The sequence below is a fragment of the Haematobia irritans genome, chromosome 5, assembly GCF_050003625.1.
Source record: "Haematobia irritans isolate KBUSLIRL chromosome 5, ASM5000362v1, whole genome shotgun sequence".
Lineage (NCBI taxonomy): Eukaryota > Metazoa > Arthropoda > Insecta > Diptera > Muscidae > Haematobia > Haematobia irritans.
The window spans coordinates 36,279,855-36,301,362 of record NC_134401.1 but is presented as its reverse complement, the minus strand read 5'-3'; the positions used below and the strand labels follow the sequence as shown (position 1 = coordinate 36,301,362).

Below are 21,508 nucleotides of genomic sequence, written 5' to 3'. Positions count from 1 at the left end.
TGTTATATGTCGATAATACCCATTCCCACGTATTTCTTATGGGAGCAAAATGTAAACGAAGCCTCACGGAATTTTCGGAAGCAAAAAACCAATGTATTTCTTATTTTTGCATATAGGCCTCAAGAGTTGCATATTGCTTTCAAAATCTGAAAATTAAAACAACAAATTTTTTAATGCTAAACCATTTTTGTATTAATAATCAATTATATAAACAATTTTATACATAACATATGTGTATGTACATAAATTTATATAAAATTCATAAAAATATTTTTACGTATAATCTGTCCAAAGCCTAAATAATGGGGTGTGGGGTAATTAAATCCATTGCCACTTATTTACTCTTCAACAATTTGCTGGCTTTAACATCCGAAGGCAAACCATCGAATTTCTGCTTGAATTCATCAACTTTACAACAGAAGGTATAACCCTTTGTCAATTCTGGGAATTTGGGATGGACCAAATCGGTTGAGTCGCATACATTCTTACAGAATTCATGGGAAGGACCCTTCTTAATGAATGGATCATTGACGGTGACATAGACAATACCAGCATCACTAGGCTTGTGCAACAAGACTTTGAAATAGTATTTGGGTGCTTCGATTTTCTTCTCATCATCCAAATAGATGTCAACCAATTTTCCATTGGGTTTAGGCAATTGCACAAGACCAATATAACCATTGTAAGATTCAATATCTTTGCCATATGAACCAGCTACTTTGCGGGCCAATTCTTCGACACGTAACCAATTACCGGCATTAATATTTTGGAATTCAGGAGCTACATTGGCATAGTAATAGGTAGACAATTGTTCATAGCCAAAAACGAAATCAGCATCGGGTGTCAAATGGCCACGGGCCAAGAAACTAGCATCATCGAAATATTTCTGAGAAGGTGCGATCAGTTTACTGAAACGTTCAACTTGGTTCTTCTTGGTATAGAGGTTGTAGGTCTTGGTGGTTTTGAGTTTCATACCTTCGGCACTGAATGGGCGACGGGTACTCTCTTGGATGTTATCTGTGAATGGAAATGGAAATATACTCATATAACTACATGATTTGCATACCCATGTCGCAACACTTACAATTGATGGCAGCTCCATTGATGACATTATGGGTATAGTAAGTGGTCTCTTTGTTATTGTCATAGCAAATATCAAATACTGGACCATAGAATTTTTTATCCAATTCAAAACCAATCTCGAATACTTTTCCTCTATTTTTCGAGCACAAAGTACTGGTTACCTTTAAAGTGGAACTTGGAATGGTCTTGCATACCAAATCCTTAAGATTGTAAGCATTATTGTTGTTGTCCTTGAATTTATTCGAGGAACATTTCAATTCCAAAGTCTCCTTGTTTAGGGATTCAATGAAATTCTTTTTACCAGTACAGGCCAACAAGAGTTGGGTACCCTCGGGAATGTCAGTTGTTTTGCCAGTAGGTTTAAATAGTTGATATTCACCTTTAGCAGAGCTACGTGTTAAAATCACTGGAGCAAAGCCTTTAACATCCTGTGGCAAGGTAATGGAACAGGCATTGACCACAATAGCTGCAAAAAATAATCAATAAGAAAAGAGGACATTTTTTTATGAATGTGCTATACCAGGTTTGCAAACAAACATATTGGAACCAGAGTTACTGTTGAGATTGTCCAGAAAGTGGCACAAAAAGTGTCACTCTGAATAAAAGGTGGCACACTAATTTTTATAAAAGTGGCACACTTTCACAAAGCAAAAATACGCACCTAATTATTTTATAAAAGTTTTGAAAACAATACTTTTATAAATTCACCTCATAATCTTTGTATCAGCCTTTTATCGAAAACCCCTCCTCGTGATAGACAGTTAAAGAAGTAACCCAATCTACCTATTTACTATAGAAAATTTTATGCGGCATACTTTCAGGCGGTACAAGTGTCGACATGAAAACCTTATAATATCAGAATGGAAACATGCTTACACATTTGCAGATGTTCCAATAAAATGCAAAACGGCAACACGGATTGAAACCAAATGACGAAATCTACGTCGGCCGGAATGCTGGAATCTGCATCATTTGTAACTGAAGAGGATTGCAAGAGCACCCAGAATTTCGGAATGAGAAAAAATAGTCAACAATTGTCCAGTTTTAGGATGTATCCGGCTTATATATGATGGAAAGATCAAGTTTTGTTACTGGGGTGCCATCCTGGCACTTTAGGCGCAAAATGTTAATAGTCTTGCTAACTGCGTATCGTCTCAATTGATCGGTCCCTTCGTCATTGGTGTAAACGAACTCTAATGTACTGTAGGGCTATCCACTGTAGATTTAATCCCAAGGGCTCAGGCAATTACAATTGTAATATTCTATATACAGTGAAACCTCTGAAAGGTGGACACCCACGGTCGCCTAAATTTTGTCCACATTTGAGAGGTATCCAGCTAGGATTGGTTAATTTTAATGTGTTCATATAGTAAGCGTTCCCTGCCAACTGTCCACGTTTGGAAGGTGTCCGGTTTTGAGTGGTTCCACTGTAGTTTTATGTAGAACACCACCTATATCCAATTTTTTCGATTCGCTTACCCAAAGCACAAGACCAAGTTAATGCCAACAATAGTTTTGTCATTTTCCCAGACAAGTGAAGGTATGCTAAGACAAAACCCTAAACGATAACTGATGCCAAACCTCTAATTTTCGATGAATTTATAGCTCGTAACTCTAGAATCTATAAAAACGGAGCTTTTGTTTCCTTTCAATGCATTGTTGATTAAGCAAATATATCATTCTACGTGTGCATTTATACAAAAGTACATTGTAGCTGGACAAAAGTTACAAAATACTGAAATTGCACGAGCCAATACGAAGACATGAATTTTCCAAATTTTGAAAAAGTCGCAAAAGTGACTTTTTATACCCTGCGCCATATGGTGGAAAAGGGTATTATATATAAGTTAGTGCATATGTTTGCAAACACCCAGAAGGAGACAAGATAAACAAATGGTGTCTTTGGCAATAATGCTCAGGCCTTTGAGTCGATATAGTCATGTCCATCTGTCCGTCCATCCGTTTGTTTGTGATCACATTTTTTACCCACCACCATAGAATGGTGATAAAGGTATAAAAAGTTTGTCACTCCGTTTGTAACACATCGAAATGTCGATTACGACCTTAACCCTCTAATACCCCAATTTTTTGCCATCTGATTAAATTTTCAATGTTAACGACACAAAAGCAAGAAAATTAAATAAGAAAAATTTATACGGTAAAATTCAGTATATGCTGCAAAGCCTCTTGAACAGTTTAAATAAAGTTTTCTTTTTATTTTACCCATTTTTGTGGTCTTAAGGTGTGTTTTACTAAAAGTTTCCAAATTAAATGAAGCCCGCATAAAGGCGGGATTGGGCATTAGAGGGTTAAGTAGTGGTGGCGAATATGGTGTGAATCGGATCATGTTTTGGCATAGCCTTGATCTCCCGATTTGACTCTTTGAGATTCTCCGATTTGCCTGAAATTGGAAATCCAGAGGTACTGTAGGTCCATAAATAGGTATGCCGTATATGAAGTTTATCTATTTTTATTTTGGAATAGGCTCCATATACAGTGAATCCTCTGAAAGGTGGACACCCACGGTCGCCTAAATTTTGTCCACATTTGAGAGTTGTCCAGAGGTATGAGAGATTAATTTTAATGTGTTAATATAGGAAGTGTCCCCAGACAACTGTCCACGTTTGGGAGGTATCCAGTTTTCAGAGTGTCCAAGTTTGAGAGGTTACACTGTAGACCGATCTCCCGATTTGACTTCTTGAGCTTTTCGATACTGCAAATTTTTGCGAGGAAATTCTATGGAGATATAGCGACGTCCGTCGGTCTGTCTGTTGTAATCACGCTACAGCCTTCAATAATGAATCAATCGTACAGATTCATATTTTCTATGCCGGCAGGTCAAGTTCGAAGATGGGCTATATCAGTTCAGGTTTTGATGTAGCTTCCATATAAACCTACCTTCCGATTTCCGATATTCACCTAATATGGGTGCCTGGCCATAGGAACATACCGGGGAACTGCGAAGCGGATGAGTTGGTAAGGCTAGGGACTACCAGGGGAACTAGAATCTGTTGGTATGCTCCTGGCTACCTGCAAGCTCATGCTGCGTGAGAAGGCTGTTATGATGGCAAATGTTCGATGGGAGAATTGCAAGGGTTGTAACAACATCAAGCAAATATGGCCACATTTAAACTTAAACCGAACACTAGATATGCTAGTGTTCTCGAGGCGTAAGATATCACTCCTGATATCTGCTATAACGGGTCGCTGCCTGATAGGCGATTTTGCAAAAACTATTGGCGCGAAGTATAATGACTATTGTATGAGCTGTCATGATGCGGAGGAAAAGGAATCAATTAAATACCTCTTGTGTGAGTGTCCTGCATTTTGTGTAAAGCGCAAGGAGCATATAGCTTCAGATTACTGGCGGATCTGGAAAACGTTAACTTAGGCAGTCAGCTAATGTTTTCGGAACAAGCTGGTTGGTTCAACGAAGAAAAATAATCGAGAAGGTTCAGCGGTTAAAACTAGAAGTGCCCATATGTAATAGGTACTTTTAGTTAATGTGGTATCACAATGGACTGAATAGTCTAAGTGAGCCTGAATCTTAATCGGGCTGCCACTTTAACCTAACCTAACCTACCTTCCGATTTGGGATCTTGAGCATCCAGAAACTGGAATTTTTACCCGATTTACATAAAATTTTAAATGTAGAGGTACTTTATGTGCACACGTAGGAATAGCCTCCATATAGACCGATCTCCCGAATTGACTTCTTGAGCTTTTAGATGCCGCAATTTTTAGCCGATTTGCTTGAAATTGAAAATCTAGAGGTATTATAGGTCCACAAATAGGTGTGCCGAATGTGGTGTGTATCAGTCATTTTTTTTTTTTTTGGTATAACTCCCATATAGACCGATCCCATATAGTCCGATTTGACTTCTTGGACTTCTAGAAATCGCAATTTCTGGCCGATTTGCTTGAAATTGGAAATCTAGAGGTATTATGGGTCCACAAATGAATGCCGAATACAGTGTATTTTGGGCCCTTTGTTTGATATTACTATAAAATATAGACCCATCTCCCGTTTGAGCTTCTAGAAATCGCAATATTCACAAGAGTTGTACCCGAATGATCTGGTAAAAATCTATAGAATTGACGAGACTTTTCTTCAAAACTCAAACAAATATGGTACTTATAAATCCCAAATCTGATGTAGTCTCCATATCGATGTCTACATTCCAAAGTACGCTAAGTCCAAAAAGTGATTTTTTATAGGAAACAAATTCAAAGTTTTGTTTTTTGAAATTTCTCAAAACCCGTATAAGATAGAAATTCCTATATTTTCGGTCTTAAAATCATTTTTTTATGATTTTTTTTTTAGTATGTACGAACTCAAAATAGTGATAATAGAACATGGCTAAAAATGACTTGGACCAGATTAGACCGAACAAAGCTTTTTGCCCTTTTTGGATTGAACATTTTTTAAAACTTTAGTCACAGGCTAAGTACAATATTAACCACAACTTTTGATAGAAATGTCCAATAAATTCGAACTTTTGACAGGATGTACTTCACATTAATCCGAATAAAAAACAGCAAACTCCATCAAAACATGCTAAGTCGACTTAGCGTACTCTGGAATGAGGGCATCGATATGAAGAAACTTTAAATTTAATTTCGAGAAGACTACTTGTCATCAAATTCTATATACAGTGAAACCTCTCAAACTTGGACACTCTAAAAACCGGACACCTCCTAAATATGGACAGTTGCCTGGGGACGTTTGTTATATTAACATATTAAAATTAACCTCTCAAACCTGGACACCTCTCAAAGGGGGACAAAATTCAGGCGACCGTGGGTGTCCACCTTTCAGAGGTTTCACTGTACAGTGAAATCTCTCAAACTTGGACACTCTGAAAACCGGACACTTTCCAAATGTGGACAGTTGTCTGGTGACGTTTGCTATATTAAAACATTAAAATTAACCTCTTATACCTCTGGACACCTCTCAAATGTGGACAGAATTTAGGCGACCGTGGGTGTCCATGCTTCAGAGGCTTCTCTGTATTTTCAAGTAACCCGCTGCGACGAAGATTTTTGAAAGTAAATTATTGTCTTTGATTCATAGTGGTGAGTATATAAGGTTCGAGACGGCCGATCTTAGGGCTATACAGTGAAACCTCTCAAACTTGGATACTCTGAGAACCGTACACCTCCCAACATTTGAACAGTTGTCTGGGGACGTTTGCTATATTAACACATTAAAATTAACCTCTCATACCTGGACACATCTCAAATGTGGACAAAATTTAAGCGACCGTGGATGTCCACCTTTCGGATGTTTCAATGTATATACTTGGTGTGATTAAAGCCTAGATCGCAATTTTAGTCCAATCGACATCAAATTTGGCACAATTGTGTGTTTTGCACCAAAATAGAACCATATTGATTTTGGCAAGAAATCGGTTCAGATTTAGATATAGCTTCCATACAAATCTTTCGTCGGGTGTGTTCTATACGCAAAATTCCAGATCTTTTCCCGATAATTTAAACGTGAATGAGCTCCATATATCTTTTCTTCTTGTTGCTATAAATTGCTCATCAAATATCTAACTGTAAAAATTGATCTTTTTTACTGAGTTTACGTTAGTGTTCCCCCTTGTACCTCATGGGATAAATGTGCGAAATATTATTAAGCTAGAGATAAACTTCTCAAAACATATGCAAGGTGTGTAACTAATTACACATGGCCAACTTCTGACAATTGCCTCGAGCAATTTCGATGTAACTTTTGTCCAGCTACAATGTACTTTTGTACATCTGCACACGTAGAATAATATATTTGCTTAGTCAACAATGTTCTGGTAGGAAACAAAAGATCCGTTTTTTCTAGTTTCTAGAGTTACAAGCTATAAATTCATCGAAACTTAGAGGTTTGTGATCAGTTATCGTTTAGGGTCTTGTCTTAGCATACCTTGAAGTGAATTCACTTGTCTGGGAAAATGACAAAACTATTGTTGGCATTAACTTGGTCTTGTGCTTTGGGTAAGCGAATCGAAAAAAATGGATATAGGCGGTGTTCTACATAAAACTACAGTGGAACCACTCAAAACCGGACACCTCTCAAACGTGGACAGTTGTCTGGTGACGTTCGCTATATTAACACATTAAAATTAACCGATCATAGCTGGATACCTCTCAAATGTGGACAAAATTTAGGCGATCGTGGGTGTCCACCTTTCAGAGGTTTCACTGTATATAGAATATTACAATTGTAATTGCCTGAGCCCTTGGAGTTAAATCTACAGTGGGTAGCCTTACAGTACATTAGAGTTCGTTTAGATCCAATGACCAAGTGCCAGGATGGTACCCCAGTAAGAAAACTTGATCTTACCATTATATACAGTGAAACCTCCCCAACTTGGATTCTTTGAAAACCGGATACCTCCTAAAAGTGGACAATTGTTGTGAGCCGTTTGCTATATTAACAGATTAAAATTAAGCTCTCATAACTGGACATCTCCCAAATGTGGACAACATTTACAAGACAGTGGTGTCCACCTTTCAGAGGTTTTACTGTATAAATTTCTATAATGCGGGCTTAACCAGGTTTTCTATTTGGGAATCATACACAACAAATTCATTGAGAAGAAGCCAATACATATCAGAATTATTAAGTGGTGTTCTGATGGTGAACCTCCAGATACCACATACAGTGAAACCTCTCAAACTTGGACACTCTAAAAACCGGACACCTCCTAAATATGGACAGTTGCCTGGGGGCGTTTGTTATATTAACACATTAAAATTAACCTCTCAAACCTGGACACCTCTCAAAGGGGGGCAAAATTCAGGCGACCGTGGGTGTCCACCTTTCAGAGGATTCACCGTACATTTACCAATGGATATGAAAGCTATATCTGGGAATATGGACTTGATCACGGATACCAATCATACAGAGTTTATACCAATCATACAGAGGCATTGGTATCAATTAAGTCATATTGAAATAAGATGAAATGAAATAACCCAAAAACTTGGCAGACGAGACTGTGCGGGTTACGTTAAAGGAATGGGCGCATTACACACATAAGTGAGCGGGAATTGCTAGATAGTCGCAAGGAAGTTAATCATATATGAGAGTGCTCAAATGAGACGGCACGATGAAAACGATTGGAGAGCGGCTATCGTCGTTTACAATTGCCTATATCATCATTTGAAATGGAAATTTTCTTTTGTTACCATTCGTTTGCTTAAATTCTCGTAAGTGCGCTCGATTAACTAAACACGGTCGTTATGAAGATCAACGAATTTCTCAATTTTTCACGTTGCGATATTCAGCACGTTAGTGCAATAATCTTCAGTCCCAAAAAAACTGAAGATTACAGCATTTCGACGGATTTAGTTCATTTGGTTTCAATCGGTGTTGCGTTGTGACATTTTAGTGGAACATTTGTCACATTCTTCCAGCGGTGTTACTTTTTTGTCACTAACCTCCATTTTCATGAAACTCTGCTAGTACTACGTTAGCTAATGAACTTTTAAATCGTACTATGGACATATCTGTCATCTTGCCTATAAATTCCATATGGCAATTAAGAACTTAACTGCTGAAATTTTTTCAGTTAAAGTTAACCGGAGAGAAGAAATTTTCAATTTATTTTCTGTTAACTGGCAGTTAAATCCTAACGTAGCTACATGATAATGGCCGTAAATTCCATAATTTTTTAACTCAATTGACTATTTTTTCTCATTCCGAAATTCAGTATGTTCTTGCAATCCTCTTCAGTCCCAAATAATGCAGATTCCAGCATTCCGGTCGATGTAGGTTTCGTCATTTGGTTCCAATCCGTATTGCCGTTTTGCATTTTATTGGGACATTTGCAAGTTTCTTCTATCGATGATGCTTTTGGGGCCACAAAATGCAATTTTTTAACTTTTGTGTCACCTTTTTTATCATGTTTAGCCACTTTTGAATGAACTTTTATTCTGAAATATGTTTGTAAATTTTTGGTCCCAAATCCCTTTAAGATTGCAGGCGTGATCGGGGTCTTGTCAAATAATCGAGTTTACACCGCGAATACTAAATGTTTAAGCATGTTTCCATTCTGATATTATAAGGTTTTCATGCCGACACGTGTACCGCCTGAAAGTATGCCGCATAAAATTTTCTATAGTAGGTAGATTGGGTTACTTCTTTAATTGTCTATCACGAGGAAGGGTTTTCGATAAAAGGCCGATACAAAGATTATGAGGTGAATTTATAAAAGTATTGTTTTCAAAACTTTTATAAAATAATTAGGTTCGTATTTTTGCTTTGTGAAAGTGGGCCACTTTTATAAAAAAATTAGTGTGCCACCTTTTATTCAGAGTGACACTTTTTGTGCCACTTTCTGGACACTCTCAATAGTAACGCTGGTTCCAATATGTTTGTTTGCAAACCTGCTATAAAAAATTCATAAAAAATGTCCTCTTTTCTTATTGATTATTTTTTGCAGCTATTGTGGTCAATGCATGTTCCATTACCTTGCCTCAGGACGTTAAAGGTTTTGCTCCAGTTATTTTAACACGTAGCTCTGCTAAAGGTGAATATCAACTATTTAAACCTACTGGCAAAACCACTGACATTCCCGAGGGTACTCAACTCTTGTTGGCCTGTACTGGTAAAAAGAATTTCATTGAATCCCTAAACAAGGAGACTTTGGAATTGAAATGTTCCTCGAATAAATTCAAGGACAACAACAATAATGCTTACAATCTTAAGGATTTGGTATGCAAATCCATTCCAAGTTCCACTTTAAAGGTAACCAGTACTTTGTGCTCGAAAAATAGAGGAAAAGTATTCGAGATTGGTTTTGAGTTGAATAAAAAATTCTATGGTCCAGTATTTGATATTTGCTATGACAATAACAAAGAGACCACTTACTATACCCATAATATCATCAATGGAGCAGCCATCAATTGTAAGTGTTGCGACATGGCTATGCAAATCATTGTAGTTATATGAGTATATTTCCATTTCCATTTACAGATAACATCCAAGAGAGTACCCGTCGTCCATTCAGTGCCGAAGGTATGAAACTCAAAACCACCAAGACCTACAACCTCTATACCAAGAAGAACCAAGTTGAACGTTTCAGTAAACTGATCGCACCTTCTCAGAAATATTTCGATGATGCTAGTTTCTTGGCCCGTGGCCATTTGACACCCGATGCTGATTTCGTTTTTGGCTATGAACAATTGTCTACCTATTACTATGCCAATGTAGCTCCTGAATTCCAAAATATTAATGCCGGTAATTGGTTACGTGTCGAAGAATTGGCCCGCAAAGTAGCTGGTTCATATGGTAAAGATATTGAATCTTACAATGGTTATATTGGTCTTGTGCAATTGCCCAAACCCAATGGAAAATTGGTTGACATCTATTTGGATGATGAGAAGAAAATCGAAGCACCCAAATATTACTTCAAAGTCTTGTTGCATAAGCCCAGTGATGCTGGTATTGTCTATGTCACCGTCAATGATCCATTCATTAAGAAGGGTCCTTCCCATGAATTCTGTAAGAATGTATGTGACTCAACCGATTTGGTCCATCCCAAATTCCCAGAATTGACGAAGGGTTATACCTTCTGTTGTAAAGTTGATGAATTCAAGCAGAAATTCGATGGTTTGCCTTCGGATGTTAAAGCCAGCAAATTGTTGAAGAGTAAATAAGTGGCAATGAATTTAATTATCCCACCCTCAATTATTTCGGAATTGGACAGATTATACGCAAAAATATATGTATGAATTGTATATAAATTTATGTACATACTCATATGTACAAATTGTTTATAATTGATTATTAATACAACAAAGTTTAGCATTGAAAAAATGGTTGTTTTAATTTTAAACTCGGTATGCAACTCTTAAGGCCAATAAAAAATGCATTAGTTTTTTGCTTCCGAACATTCCGTGAGGCGTTGTCTACATTTTGCTCCCATAAGAAATACAAGGGAAACTGTATTATCGACGTTTAATAAGAAGTTTCTCTAGGCTACATGCCGGACTTTACAAGTCCGATTATAAGTTACTCTACGGGAAATGGATTAGCCCCGGTACAGAACTAGTCCAGTGATTGGACCAGTCCGGCCATTTTAACGTTGGGTTGTCATTTACGTGGCAATTTTACACTTTAGGACACGACTTGGGCTCATTCCATGTTTTGGAACAGTTTAGTAGGACCACCCATAGACAGGCCCCATTAACCAGTATGGAACTACCTCTTTAGAACGTATTCCATTTCGAGCATAACTCGCACCAGAAAGGAAATTTTGTTGGAATATTTTGAGCAATAGAGTCATCATCTAATTTTATTTCAGTAAATGTGTGGATCCAACAAGATTTTATTATCAAAAGAACATAGATATTGATAAATCATATGAAAATTTATAAATTACGAAAACTGGAGCATCGGTACCAGTCTTGTGATAGGTCTATCACAAACATACTATTCTCTATCAATTTTAACCGGATATCATGTAAATTACGTTCAAAGAAGTCAAATAATAGTGATTCTATCGAGTTTTCAAATGTATGTAGACAATTTTGGAGATATTAAAACGCTCACTCCTCGATTGTAAATTCAATTTTATTACAAGTCACAACCGAAGTTTCCAATGACTCAGTGTTTGAAATATTAATGCTTTTGTAGTTATATGTTCTGTTTAATATCAAGGTTTTTATTAATATTGTTAACCCTTTCACTACCGATGTCCACCTGGGAGGACATGACTTTGAGCTTCGATTGTGCATTATCCTTGTATGCTTTATTTAAAATTTTTGTTAGAGTAATATTACTTTACCAGTTGTATATAGTCGAACATGTGTTTCGTCAATTTTATGCATTTTTTTCTATGGAAAAAGTGAAATCCCCATTTTTGTCATTTCTGATATTGCCCTTGAGCAATTATGGTGGCCTATTTATACTATACAATTGTTGATTTTTACTGTATGAGAGGAAGTGTTATTTAACTGAAGGACATAAAAAAATTGAAAATTTGGTGTACGATATATACAGTATAAGTCGATTAACTAAGCTTTCGATTGTTCAGGAAACAAGCAATTCTATCGATGGATGGATCTGATATGATCGTGTATCATTATCACGCTTAAGTAAATGCTGAATAACATCCCTGCCAGCATTTCAAAGTTCCGTTTCATCCTCATTGCTACCACAGACTCGTAAGTGACACTGAAACAATCGCCAACTGTGATGGGGGAAAAAGTATGAAATGCACATGAAAGTATTTTGCCATCACTATTGTTACAAGAGCCATTTTATATTTTGTGAAACACCAAGCGCAACTAGCTTCTTATAATTTATTTAAATAGAATCGATAATAAAGTGCTGAAAACATAGTTATTTCGCTAAAAATTGTAAAAGGTATATTGGTGAACAATTTTTGATTTTCCAAATGGAATAAAGTGATTGTTTTTCAGATATTTTACAGGCACGCTGCAGGCAGGCATCGAGAATAAAAACACTGGCTGATAGACGCTGCAACATGTAACTTGCCACTTGTAAATCAACATCATTCTATTATAATGAAAAAAAATTATATTAAATGTATTGTGATAGTGGTATATAAATGTTATATTTATAAGATTTTATAAAGGTTTAATCAAATTAATAAACATTTAAACAATCGTGTTTTACTTGACCACAATGATTATTTTACAACTATCTTAAAATTCACTTTTTCTGATTGTTTGAAGGGGCTCTTATTGGCGCCGTTCTAAATTTATTAAAAAAAAGACACCTAATAATTGCACTCATGCGGTACTTGTTTGTAGTAACTTGGCGTGGTACAACTCATCAATAGTGACGGCGCTTTTCCGACGAGTTTTGGATTTCGTATACGATTGTTTTCGACGTGGTGGGGATTCTCAGAAACGCCGTCAAATTTAAAAAAATGTTGGCAGGGACCAGTGTCCACCTAGGACACTTGCTACATCCATGTTTACATAATTGTACTTCCAAAATTTGTTGTTTTGTACTCTATATCACTAGAGTAATCTAGTTCTGAAGAAACAATAATTTTGCAATGACTACTTTTAATTCGGTAGTGAAAGGGTTAGTTCTCATTGGCCGGAGAGACACCGACTGAAGACTATAAAATTTCTAAAGAGTTTCCTCAATTAATAAACATAATTCAGTATTAATGCTTACTTTTATAAAAACCTTTTGGTCTTTAAGATCAATATACCTCATTTAAGATCAATGTGTCCATTTTATATATTGTGGAAAAGAACTTACTTTCATAAAAACCTTTTGATCTTTAAGATCAATATACCTCATTTAAGATCAATGTGTCCATTTTAAATATTGTGGAAAAGAAAGAGTCTCTATTTCGTCTCAATGTAACAAGTCTTTTGTTATTTATACTAAAAAGAATCCCTTCTCTATGTCTTTAAATGTTGTATGTTGAATGGTCCCATCTGAACTGCAAATGATATGACTTTATATGATAACAAAATGCTTTATATTTAATCGTTTTTTAAATATTATCCTTACATAATACAAAAACTTAGGTAAAATAATGCATGGCCAGCACAAGCCCATCTCCAGAGTCATAGATTTTACGCCTTTTGCTTTTTCTCAATATCCTCCAAAGCTTTCAAAAACTTTTGATCTTGTTTTTCGCGATGCTCCTTTATTGCTTGCTGTATCGTCTCACGATGTCCCAAACTCTCCGGTGGATACAATTCCCTTTTCTTTTTAGTCACCCACTCCTCAAAATATTCTGGTTGGTTGAAGATATGGAACATGGCTACGGGAAATGTCATGTACATTGCCATTTTAAAGATTTCTAGAGACCAATTGCCCATTCTGAATATATATGCTATATTTTTCTACGCCGCTTTATAAAAAAGATAATTCTGCCTTGTTTATATTTTTTCTTATGCCTTATAACTCAACTGACATTGTACAGCTGATATCGAAAATCGAAGATAATTTAGAGCAAGATGCAGCTATTCTCTCTTAATGTTGAGTAAGTATCTATCAATAATGAAGATGGCGCTGAGAGTCAAAGCGGCCAAACTGACGATCAAAGGGCCTTCTCGTCCTCCTTGCGATTAAACACAATCAGTGGAGAAAAGCCTTTTCAAATGAAGGTAAGATAATATTCATGGTGAGAATTGTGAAGAGATGTCACACTCAACAAAAAATTCAACAGTAGAATTCAACACAATAGCAACAATTTCTTAAATCGAAATTTATTGCTATTCAACCATTTCTCTAAAAAATAAAAGTTCTTTAGCTGTATTTATATTTCAATCAATCATTATACCCGCCACCATAGAATGGTGATGGGGGTATAATTAGTTTGTCATTCCGTTTGTAACACATCGAAATGTCGATTTCCGACTATATAAAGTATAGGTAAGGTTAGGTTACAGTGGCAGCCCCATTCAGTTTCAGGCTCTCGATCTCGGTAAGAACTGTGGATTTCTAATGGCAATACATAGAGAGGATTTGATATCATTTATTGACATCATAACAGGACATAACCCACTTGGAAAACACATCGTAAGGATTTTATTAATAACTGACGGAAGACTCTTACCATTTTCTGTGCCAGTATCCGGCATTTTTCTTTCAGGCTATTACTGATGTACAAGACTGTAATCTGATGAATATACTTGCCTTCATCCAATCTTCTGGAAGGAAGACCTAGAAAACTCGTTAAGAAACGCATATATGATGGGATCAGTCCTAAAGGAGGAAGATAGAATATGAAGAGCAGAGAATGGCAATGGAGGAGGCAGAGGAATGGCAATGGACCAATATGGTCTAAGTGGAAACCAATTCCTTTTCTACGGATTGGTGTCATCCTCTATAACCTAACCTAACCTACAACCCCATATATTTACACCGATCCCCAGATTTGATTTCTGGATCCTCTTGGAGTAGCAAATTTCATCTGATCCTGTTGAAATTTGGTACGTGATGTCAATATAGGTCTTTTTACAATCATGCAAAAGTCCATATCGGTTCATAATTACATATATGTATATACATATAGACCGATCGCCCGATTTAATTTCTAGAGCCTCCTACAAGATCAGAGTTCATCCAATCTATACACGGAAAAGGAATATGATGACGTGAAACATATTTCAAGGGTACAATGTTAATTTTGGATGAAGTATATAGAAGATTTTTCCCGCAAAAATATAGTATTCTCGCCAAAAATAAACATGCTCGCCCAGAAAATGGCATGATTGTGACAAACATGTTAAATGTTCCCCGTCCAAAAATAACTCTATGTACATTTGAGTTGACCTTATTCCTTCTCCGGTTGCGGGCCTTAAATGTGAAGAGTAATAAATCCTTCTCCAATAACATTATAGCTACGCTCATGAGACAATACTCTTCTACAGTATGTCATTATTTATATATTAGTATACAATTCTGCAGTCAATTAGAGTATATGTTATCTTCCTCTCTTGGTGTATTAATTTGACAATCACGAGTATGAAAATTGATTTTGGCAAAAGCTTTTTAAACATAATGTATGGGCAATTCAAAACATTTCTCATCGATTTGGACAAAATTTCCTATAGAAATGGAATTTTGACAAAATTTCCCATAGAAATGAAATTTTTGAGAAAATTTCCTACAGACGTGAAATTTTGACAAATAACATATACAGGAAACTATAGAAATGATATTTTGACAAACATTTTATACAGAAATGAAATTTTTGAGAAAATTTCCTACTGAAATGAAAACTTGACAACATTTCCTATAAAAAGGAAATTTTGGCTAAATTTCCTATAGAAATGTAATTCTATAGAAAATGTCCTAAAGAAATTGAGTTTTGAGAAATTTTGCTACGGAAATGAAATCTTGACAACATTTCCTATAAAAAGGAAATTTTGGTTAAATTTCCTATAGAAATGGAATTATATAGAAAATTTCCCACAAAATTTGAAATTTTGAGAAAATTTCCTAGAAACGAAATTGTGAGAAAATTTCGTATAGAAATAAAATTTTGAGAAAATTTCCTCCAGAAATGAAGCTTTAACAAAATTTCCTATAGAAATGGGATTTTGACAAATTTCCTATAGAAATAAAATTTTGAGAAAATTTCCTATAGAAATGAAATTTTGAGAAAATTTCCTTTAGAAATTAAATTTTGAGAAAATTTCCTACAGAAATTAAAATTTCATATAGAAATCAAATTTTTATAATATATCTTATAGAAATCAATTTTTGAAAAAATTTCCTACAGAAATGAAATTTGACAAAATTTCCTATAGAAATGAAATTTTGACATAATTTCCTATAGAAATTAAATTTTGAGAAAATTTCCTAGAGAAATGATATGGAAATGGAATTTTGAGAAATTTTGCTACGGAAATGAAATCTTGACAAAATATTCTATAAAAATAAAATTTTGGCTAAATTTCCTAGAGAAATGGAAATATATAGAAAATTTCCTACAGAAATGGAATTTTGAGAAAATTTCTAATAGAGATGAAATTGTGAGAAAATTTCCTATAGAAATAAAACTTTGAGAAAATTTCCTCCAGAAATGAAGTTTTAACAAAATTTCCTATAGAAATGAAAGTTTGAGAACATTTCCTATAGAAATGAAATTTTGACAAAATATCCTATAGAAATGAAATTTAGAGAAAATTTCCTAGAGAAATGATATTTTGACAAAATTTCATAGAAATAATTTCAAAAAATTTCAATTTAGAAATAAAATGTTTACAAAATGTCCTATAAAAATGAAATTTAGATTTCCTTTAGAAATAGAATTTTTAGAAAATTTCCTATAGAAATGAAATTTTGAGAAATTTTCCTATAGAAATGAAATTTGGGAAAATTTTCTACAGAAATGACATTTTGAAAAAATTTCCTTCATGAATTAAATTTTGACAAAATTTCCTATGGAAATGAATTTTTGACAAAATTTCCTGCAAAAATTACATTTTGAGAAAATTTGCTATAAGTTGAATTTTGATAAAATTCCCTCTGAAAATTAAATTTTGAGAAAATTTCTAGTAGAAATTACATTTTTAGAAAATTTCCTGTAAAAATTACATTTTTAGAAAATTTCTTAAAAGAAATGAAATTTTGAGAAAATTTCCTGTGGAAGTGAAATTTTGACAAAATTTTCTATGGAAATGAAATGTTGACAAAATTTTCCATAGAAATTAAATTTTGACAAAATTTTCCATAGAAATGAAATTTTACAAAATTTCCTTCAGATATGACATTTTGACAAAATATCCTCTGGAAATTAAATTTTGACAAAATTTTCTATAGAAATGAAATTTTGAAAAAATTTCCTGTAGAAATCAAATTTTTAGAAAATTTCTTAAAAGTAATTACATTTTGAGAAAATTTCCTGTACAAATTAAATTTTTAGAAAATTTCTTAAAAGAAATTGAATTTTGACAAAGTTTCCTTTTGAAATGAAATATTGACAAAGTTTCCTATAGAAATAAATTTTGACAAAATTCCCTATGGAAATTAAATTTTGACAAAATTTTCTATAGAAATGAAATTTTGAGAAAATTTCCTGTAGAAATTACATTTTTAGAAAATTTCTTAAAAGAAATGAAATTTTGACAAAATTTTCCATGGAAATGAAATGTTGACAAAATTTTCCATAGAAATGGAATTTTGACAAAATTTCCCATAGAAATGAAATTTTGAAAAAATTTTCCCAAAGAAATGAAATTTTGACAAAGTTTTCCATTGAAATGAAATTTTACAAAATTTCCTTCAGATATGACATTTTAACAAAATATCCTCTGGAAATTAAATATTGACAAAATTTTCTATAGAAATGAAATTTTGAGAAAATTTCCTGTAGAAATGAAATTTTTAGAAAATTTCTTAAAAGAAATTAAATTTTTAGAAAATTTCCTTTACAAATGAATTTTTAGAATATTTCTTAAAAGAAATGGAATTTTGACAAAGTTTCCTTTTGAAATGAAATTTTGACAGTTTCCTATCTATAGAAATTAAATTTTGACAAAATTTCCCATAGAAATAAATTTTGACAAAGTTTTCTATAGAAATGAAATTTTGACAAAGTTTCCTATAGAAATACATTTTGACAAAATTTCCTATAGAAATGAAATTTTGAGAAAATTTCTTATAGAAATGGAATTGTGTGAAAATTTCCTATAGAAATTAAATTTTGACAAAATTTTCTATAGAAATGGAATTTTGAAAAAATTCCTATAGAAATTAAATTTTGACAAAATTTCCTATAGAGATCAAATTTTGACAAAATCTGCTTTTAAAAACAATTTTAAAAATTTTTTTGTCTAAAATTTCGTTCTCAGAAAAGAACACTCTTCTTTCAGTGCACTTTTCGACTTCATCAAAAGCCGATTAAGAAGTCTGTTCAAATAAGAAAACTTTGCCTTATGTTATAGACACCTTTTAAATCCAAACCTATCAGATAGGCGAAATTTCTAAACAAACGAATAAAAATGATAAAAAAAAGATTTACAATGGAAGAAAAAGGTGTCCATTATTGTAGTTAAAGTTTGTGTTTATCAACTATTTCTTTTCCCCTTACCCCTTTCAATGATTATATGACGTTTAAGTACATTTTATTACTTTCGTTCTCACTTTCCATTTCAATATTTGCCTTTAACATGTGTTCGAATACTCTACTATTTAGAATATGCATTCTCAATACAGCGCTCTCTCTCCTAAAACTGGTAGACGAATTCTAATTAACAACTCAGAAAAATAAGCTTTGTCCATACATTTATTCCATTTATTACATGTGGGATATTAGTTATGTCGCTTTTAGTGAGATAAATAGTAAACAATATGCGGAATGTGCTCCTCGAATCGGAAACGCCTTAAAAAAAATTGAAGATACATGGAAAAACTCTAATCGGGTATATTCCCGTGAGGAAACTTTTCACCTCGGAAACTACTTTTCCCCCAGAGATGAGAAAACTATTCACACAATTTTTTACGGTAGAAGTAGGGATGCCAGATTTTGAAGAGGCAAAAAGAGCACATTCAGCTTATAAAAAGAGCACATACGAAAAGAATAGAGCACACTTTTTCAAATAAAAGAAAAACATTTATTTCCAATTTATTGAAATATAATTCATTTAAACATAGCAAAAGGGTTCATGCCATAAACATAAAATAACCCACTTTCAACTCAAGCTAATTTTCTTACAATACTTTTTAAGTCATTTTTTGGTGTTTTTGTGAAAAACGTTATTGAAGAAGTTTGTTTACATTTAGAACAGAGTATAAAGTGAAGAAGCAACATCTTCTACGACTCTGATATATAAAGTAACACGTCTGGCATCCCTAGGTAGAAGCGACTGTTTTTACTTTGAAACCAAAGTAAAAAGATTTATTTTTCAAATGTTTTTATTTTTATTTGATAAGGATTGGTTGATAAAATAGCATGGAATTTTAGAAAGGGTATTGAAACAATTTTAATTGAAGAAAAATTATGTTATTGCTTGTTAGTTATCAACGAACTATAGGTGAATATGAATATTAAAAAAAAAAAATCATCTTTTTAAACCAAATACAAAAATAAAACACTAGTGGGCGATAGGGACTTTTTGGTGGGCGGTAAGATTTTCCTAAGTATATTATATATTTTTGAACTATCTTATTGCTTTTAGTTTTACTCGTATTTAAAAGACAACGTGCAACGTGTAGAAGCTTACAACGCAAATTGATTTTTTTACTACACAGACGATGTAGACAGTATCGAAAATGGCGGATAATGAAAGTTGTGGCAACATAAAAAATACCTCTTTTATATCCAAGTATGTGGAAATAGGTATTCAAATTATGAATATCTTTTCCTACTTCATATTTAGTCGAATCAGGATTTAGTGCTGTTAACCACATCATGAACAAAGAAAGAAACCGCCTTAATATTTTGACGAAAATAGTACCAGATATTAAATATTTAATTTGGCAGCATCAGCCTCAGGGCTCCCATTAAATACTCAATATTTCACTATACTTAATTAAAATTACTTAATAAAATGTAAAACCCTAATAAATAAAAGCAGTTTATCAATAAACAACACTGTGGATTAGGTGGGCGGTAAGAATATTTTTCTATCACTCGAGATGAAAAAGTGGGCGGTAAGTAAAAAAAGGTTGACTACCCCTGAACTACATTTTCGTCTTTTTGACAGTTTTTCTGTTTTTTGCCATGCAGAATTCTATTCTATAGCCAGTGTTTTTACCCAAAAAGTACAGGTTTTGTGAAAGGTGAATAACCTTCTTTCAGATCACCTAAAACACAATGGTTTGTTTCTGGAAATAGCAGCAGACTTAATAATAATAATATCAAATATCACGATATACTTGTACAAATTATTTACCTTTTCATATCGTTAATTATAGCTGTATTTATTAATAAATTTATATGTAGGTATTTTTCCTTCGATAATTATTATGCGATAAGTTTTGAGGCAGGAGTAGTAAAAAATTGCTATAAAAAAATAATATCAAATTCGTTCTTTAATACAGTGTATCTGACACACGACAATTTTGTTGGAGTAAAAACAAAATATTTGGAAAATTGTTAGGCTTCATCTTAACCTCGGTTTTTATTTTTAATTACAAACCTAAATTAGACATTCAATACAGCATTTATGCTCACAAAAAGTCAACGAAATTTTTTAAAGCCTATAGTTTGATTTCTTTTAGCGTTATCTATTTATCAGGAGACACTTAAGAAGTGTTCTGGACTACACACACATCTGAAAAATGTACACGAACATTTTGTACTTACTTTGGTAAGATTGGTTAATACATAAGTATATTATGGGTGAATTTCGGAAAATCGGGCGATACCTATATATGAGATTTCGATAGTTTTTTGCAGACTTGAAATGTACTATAAAAATTACTTTGTGTTAAATTTAGTTAATAAGCACATGTATAGCTCTAAATTGAAGCCGATATCTTCCAATAGCATTAGTCCTTGTACCAATATGAATACTTTGAACCAAATTTCATCAAAAACGGTTAATATTTGCGACCGGAATCCTGCACAGAAAAAAATTCACGAACATTTTTCCAATTAAAGTCTTAATTGATTTTTAAAAAATATTCAATTAAAAATTTAATTGATTCAATTCAATTTAATTGAAACAAAAAACAATCAGCACTAAGTTCGGCCGGGCCGAATCTTAAATACCCACCACCATGAACCAAATATTAGGGTTTCCTTTGAAATTTCAGGAGAGCTTGAGGACTATGAGGACTATATCAGATTCTGGATTTATACGAACCATTTTTGTTTGAGTTTTAGAGGAATCATTAACATCTCTTGTAAGTGTGCAAGAAAATTATAAAATAACGTCTTGATTTGAAATCTTAAATCTGTAGAAGTAAAATCTGGAAATTTTACATTGAGTTTCAGGCAATTTTCATGATCAGTGCGTCTTCTACACCCTC

General features: G+C 33.6%; 3 protein-coding genes and 1 long non-coding RNA gene across 7 annotated transcripts; 2 read left to right on the top strand and 2 right to left on the bottom strand.

Moving 5' to 3' along the window:
• Positions 1-318: 318 nt before the first annotated feature.
• LOC142238193 (salivary protein Tsal1-like) lies at positions 319-2,702 on the bottom strand. Its single transcript, XM_075309771.1, has 3 exons — positions 2,563-2,702; positions 1,085-1,549; positions 319-1,017 (listed from the first exon to the last, which is right to left on the bottom strand). The coding sequence occupies exons 1-3, from the start codon at positions 2,603-2,605 to the stop codon at positions 335-337; spliced, it is 1,191 nt and encodes a 396-aa protein (XP_075165886.1). The 5' UTR covers positions 2,606-2,702; the 3' UTR covers positions 319-334.
• Positions 2,703-6,939: 4,237 nt separating this feature from the next.
• On the top strand, positions 6,940-10,848 carry LOC142237877 (salivary protein Tsal1-like). The gene is made up of 3 exons (XM_075309332.1): positions 6,940-7,074; positions 9,528-9,992; positions 10,061-10,848. Exons 1-3 carry the CDS (start codon positions 7,032-7,034, stop codon positions 10,741-10,743), a joined length of 1,191 nt encoding a protein of 396 aa, XP_075165447.1. The 5' UTR covers positions 6,940-7,031; the 3' UTR covers positions 10,744-10,848.
• A 1,528-nt stretch (positions 10,849-12,376) lies between these two features.
• LOC142240777 (protein PET100 homolog, mitochondrial) lies at positions 12,377-13,993 on the bottom strand. 4 transcript variants are annotated; one of them, XM_075312503.1, is made up of 2 exons: positions 13,586-13,993; positions 12,377-12,607 (listed from the first exon to the last, which is right to left on the bottom strand). In XM_075312503.1, the coding sequence occupies exon 1, from the start codon at positions 13,897-13,899 to the stop codon at positions 13,651-13,653; it is 249 nt and encodes an 82-aa protein (XP_075168618.1). In that variant the 5' UTR covers positions 13,900-13,993; the 3' UTR covers positions 12,377-12,607; positions 13,586-13,650. The 4 variants fall into 4 exon arrangements, with proteins under 4 accessions (XP_075168618.1, XP_075168617.1, XP_075168616.1 ...); XM_075312502.1 differs by lacking the exon at positions 12,377-12,607 and adding an exon at positions 13,388-13,529; XM_075312501.1 differs by lacking the exon at positions 12,377-12,607 and adding an exon at positions 13,388-13,514.
• A 5,539-nt stretch (positions 13,994-19,532) lies between these two features.
• Positions 19,533-20,124, top strand: LOC142241074 (uncharacterized). Its single transcript, XR_012723475.1, has 2 exons — positions 19,533-19,657; positions 19,711-20,124. It is a non-coding gene; the product is annotated as an uncharacterized LOC142241074 (long non-coding RNA).
• The last annotated feature ends 1,384 nt before the right edge of the window (positions 20,125-21,508 follow it).

What these genes read in the sequence shown, in the direction of transcription:
- LOC142238193 (XM_075309771.1), bottom strand. Translation starts at nt 2,605, where the DNA reads ATGACAAAACTATTGTTGGCATTAACTTGGTCTTGTGCTTTGG. An exon ending in AACTTGGTCTTGTGCTTTGG is followed by an intron (nt 1,550 to 2,562) that starts GTAAGCGAATCG and finishes TATTTTTTGCAG; the next exon opens with CTATTGTGGTCAATGCCTGT. An exon ending in CAATGGAGCTGCCATCAATT is followed by an intron (nt 1,018 to 1,084) that starts GTAAGTGTTGCG and finishes TTCCATTCACAG; the next exon opens with ATAACATCCAAGAGAGTACC.
- LOC142240777 (XM_075312503.1), bottom strand. Translation starts at nt 13,899, where the DNA reads ATGGGCAATTGGTCTCTAGAAATCTTTAAAATGGCAATGTACATGACA.
- LOC142237877 (XM_075309332.1), top strand. Translation starts at nt 7,032, where the DNA reads ATGACAAAACTATTGTTGGCATTAACTTGGTCTTGTGCTTTGG. An exon ending in AACTTGGTCTTGTGCTTTGG is followed by an intron (nt 7,075 to 9,527) that starts GTAAGCGAATCG and finishes TATTTTTTGCAG; the next exon opens with CTATTGTGGTCAATGCATGT. An exon ending in CAATGGAGCAGCCATCAATT is followed by an intron (nt 9,993 to 10,060) that starts GTAAGTGTTGCG and finishes TTCCATTTACAG; the next exon opens with ATAACATCCAAGAGAGTACC.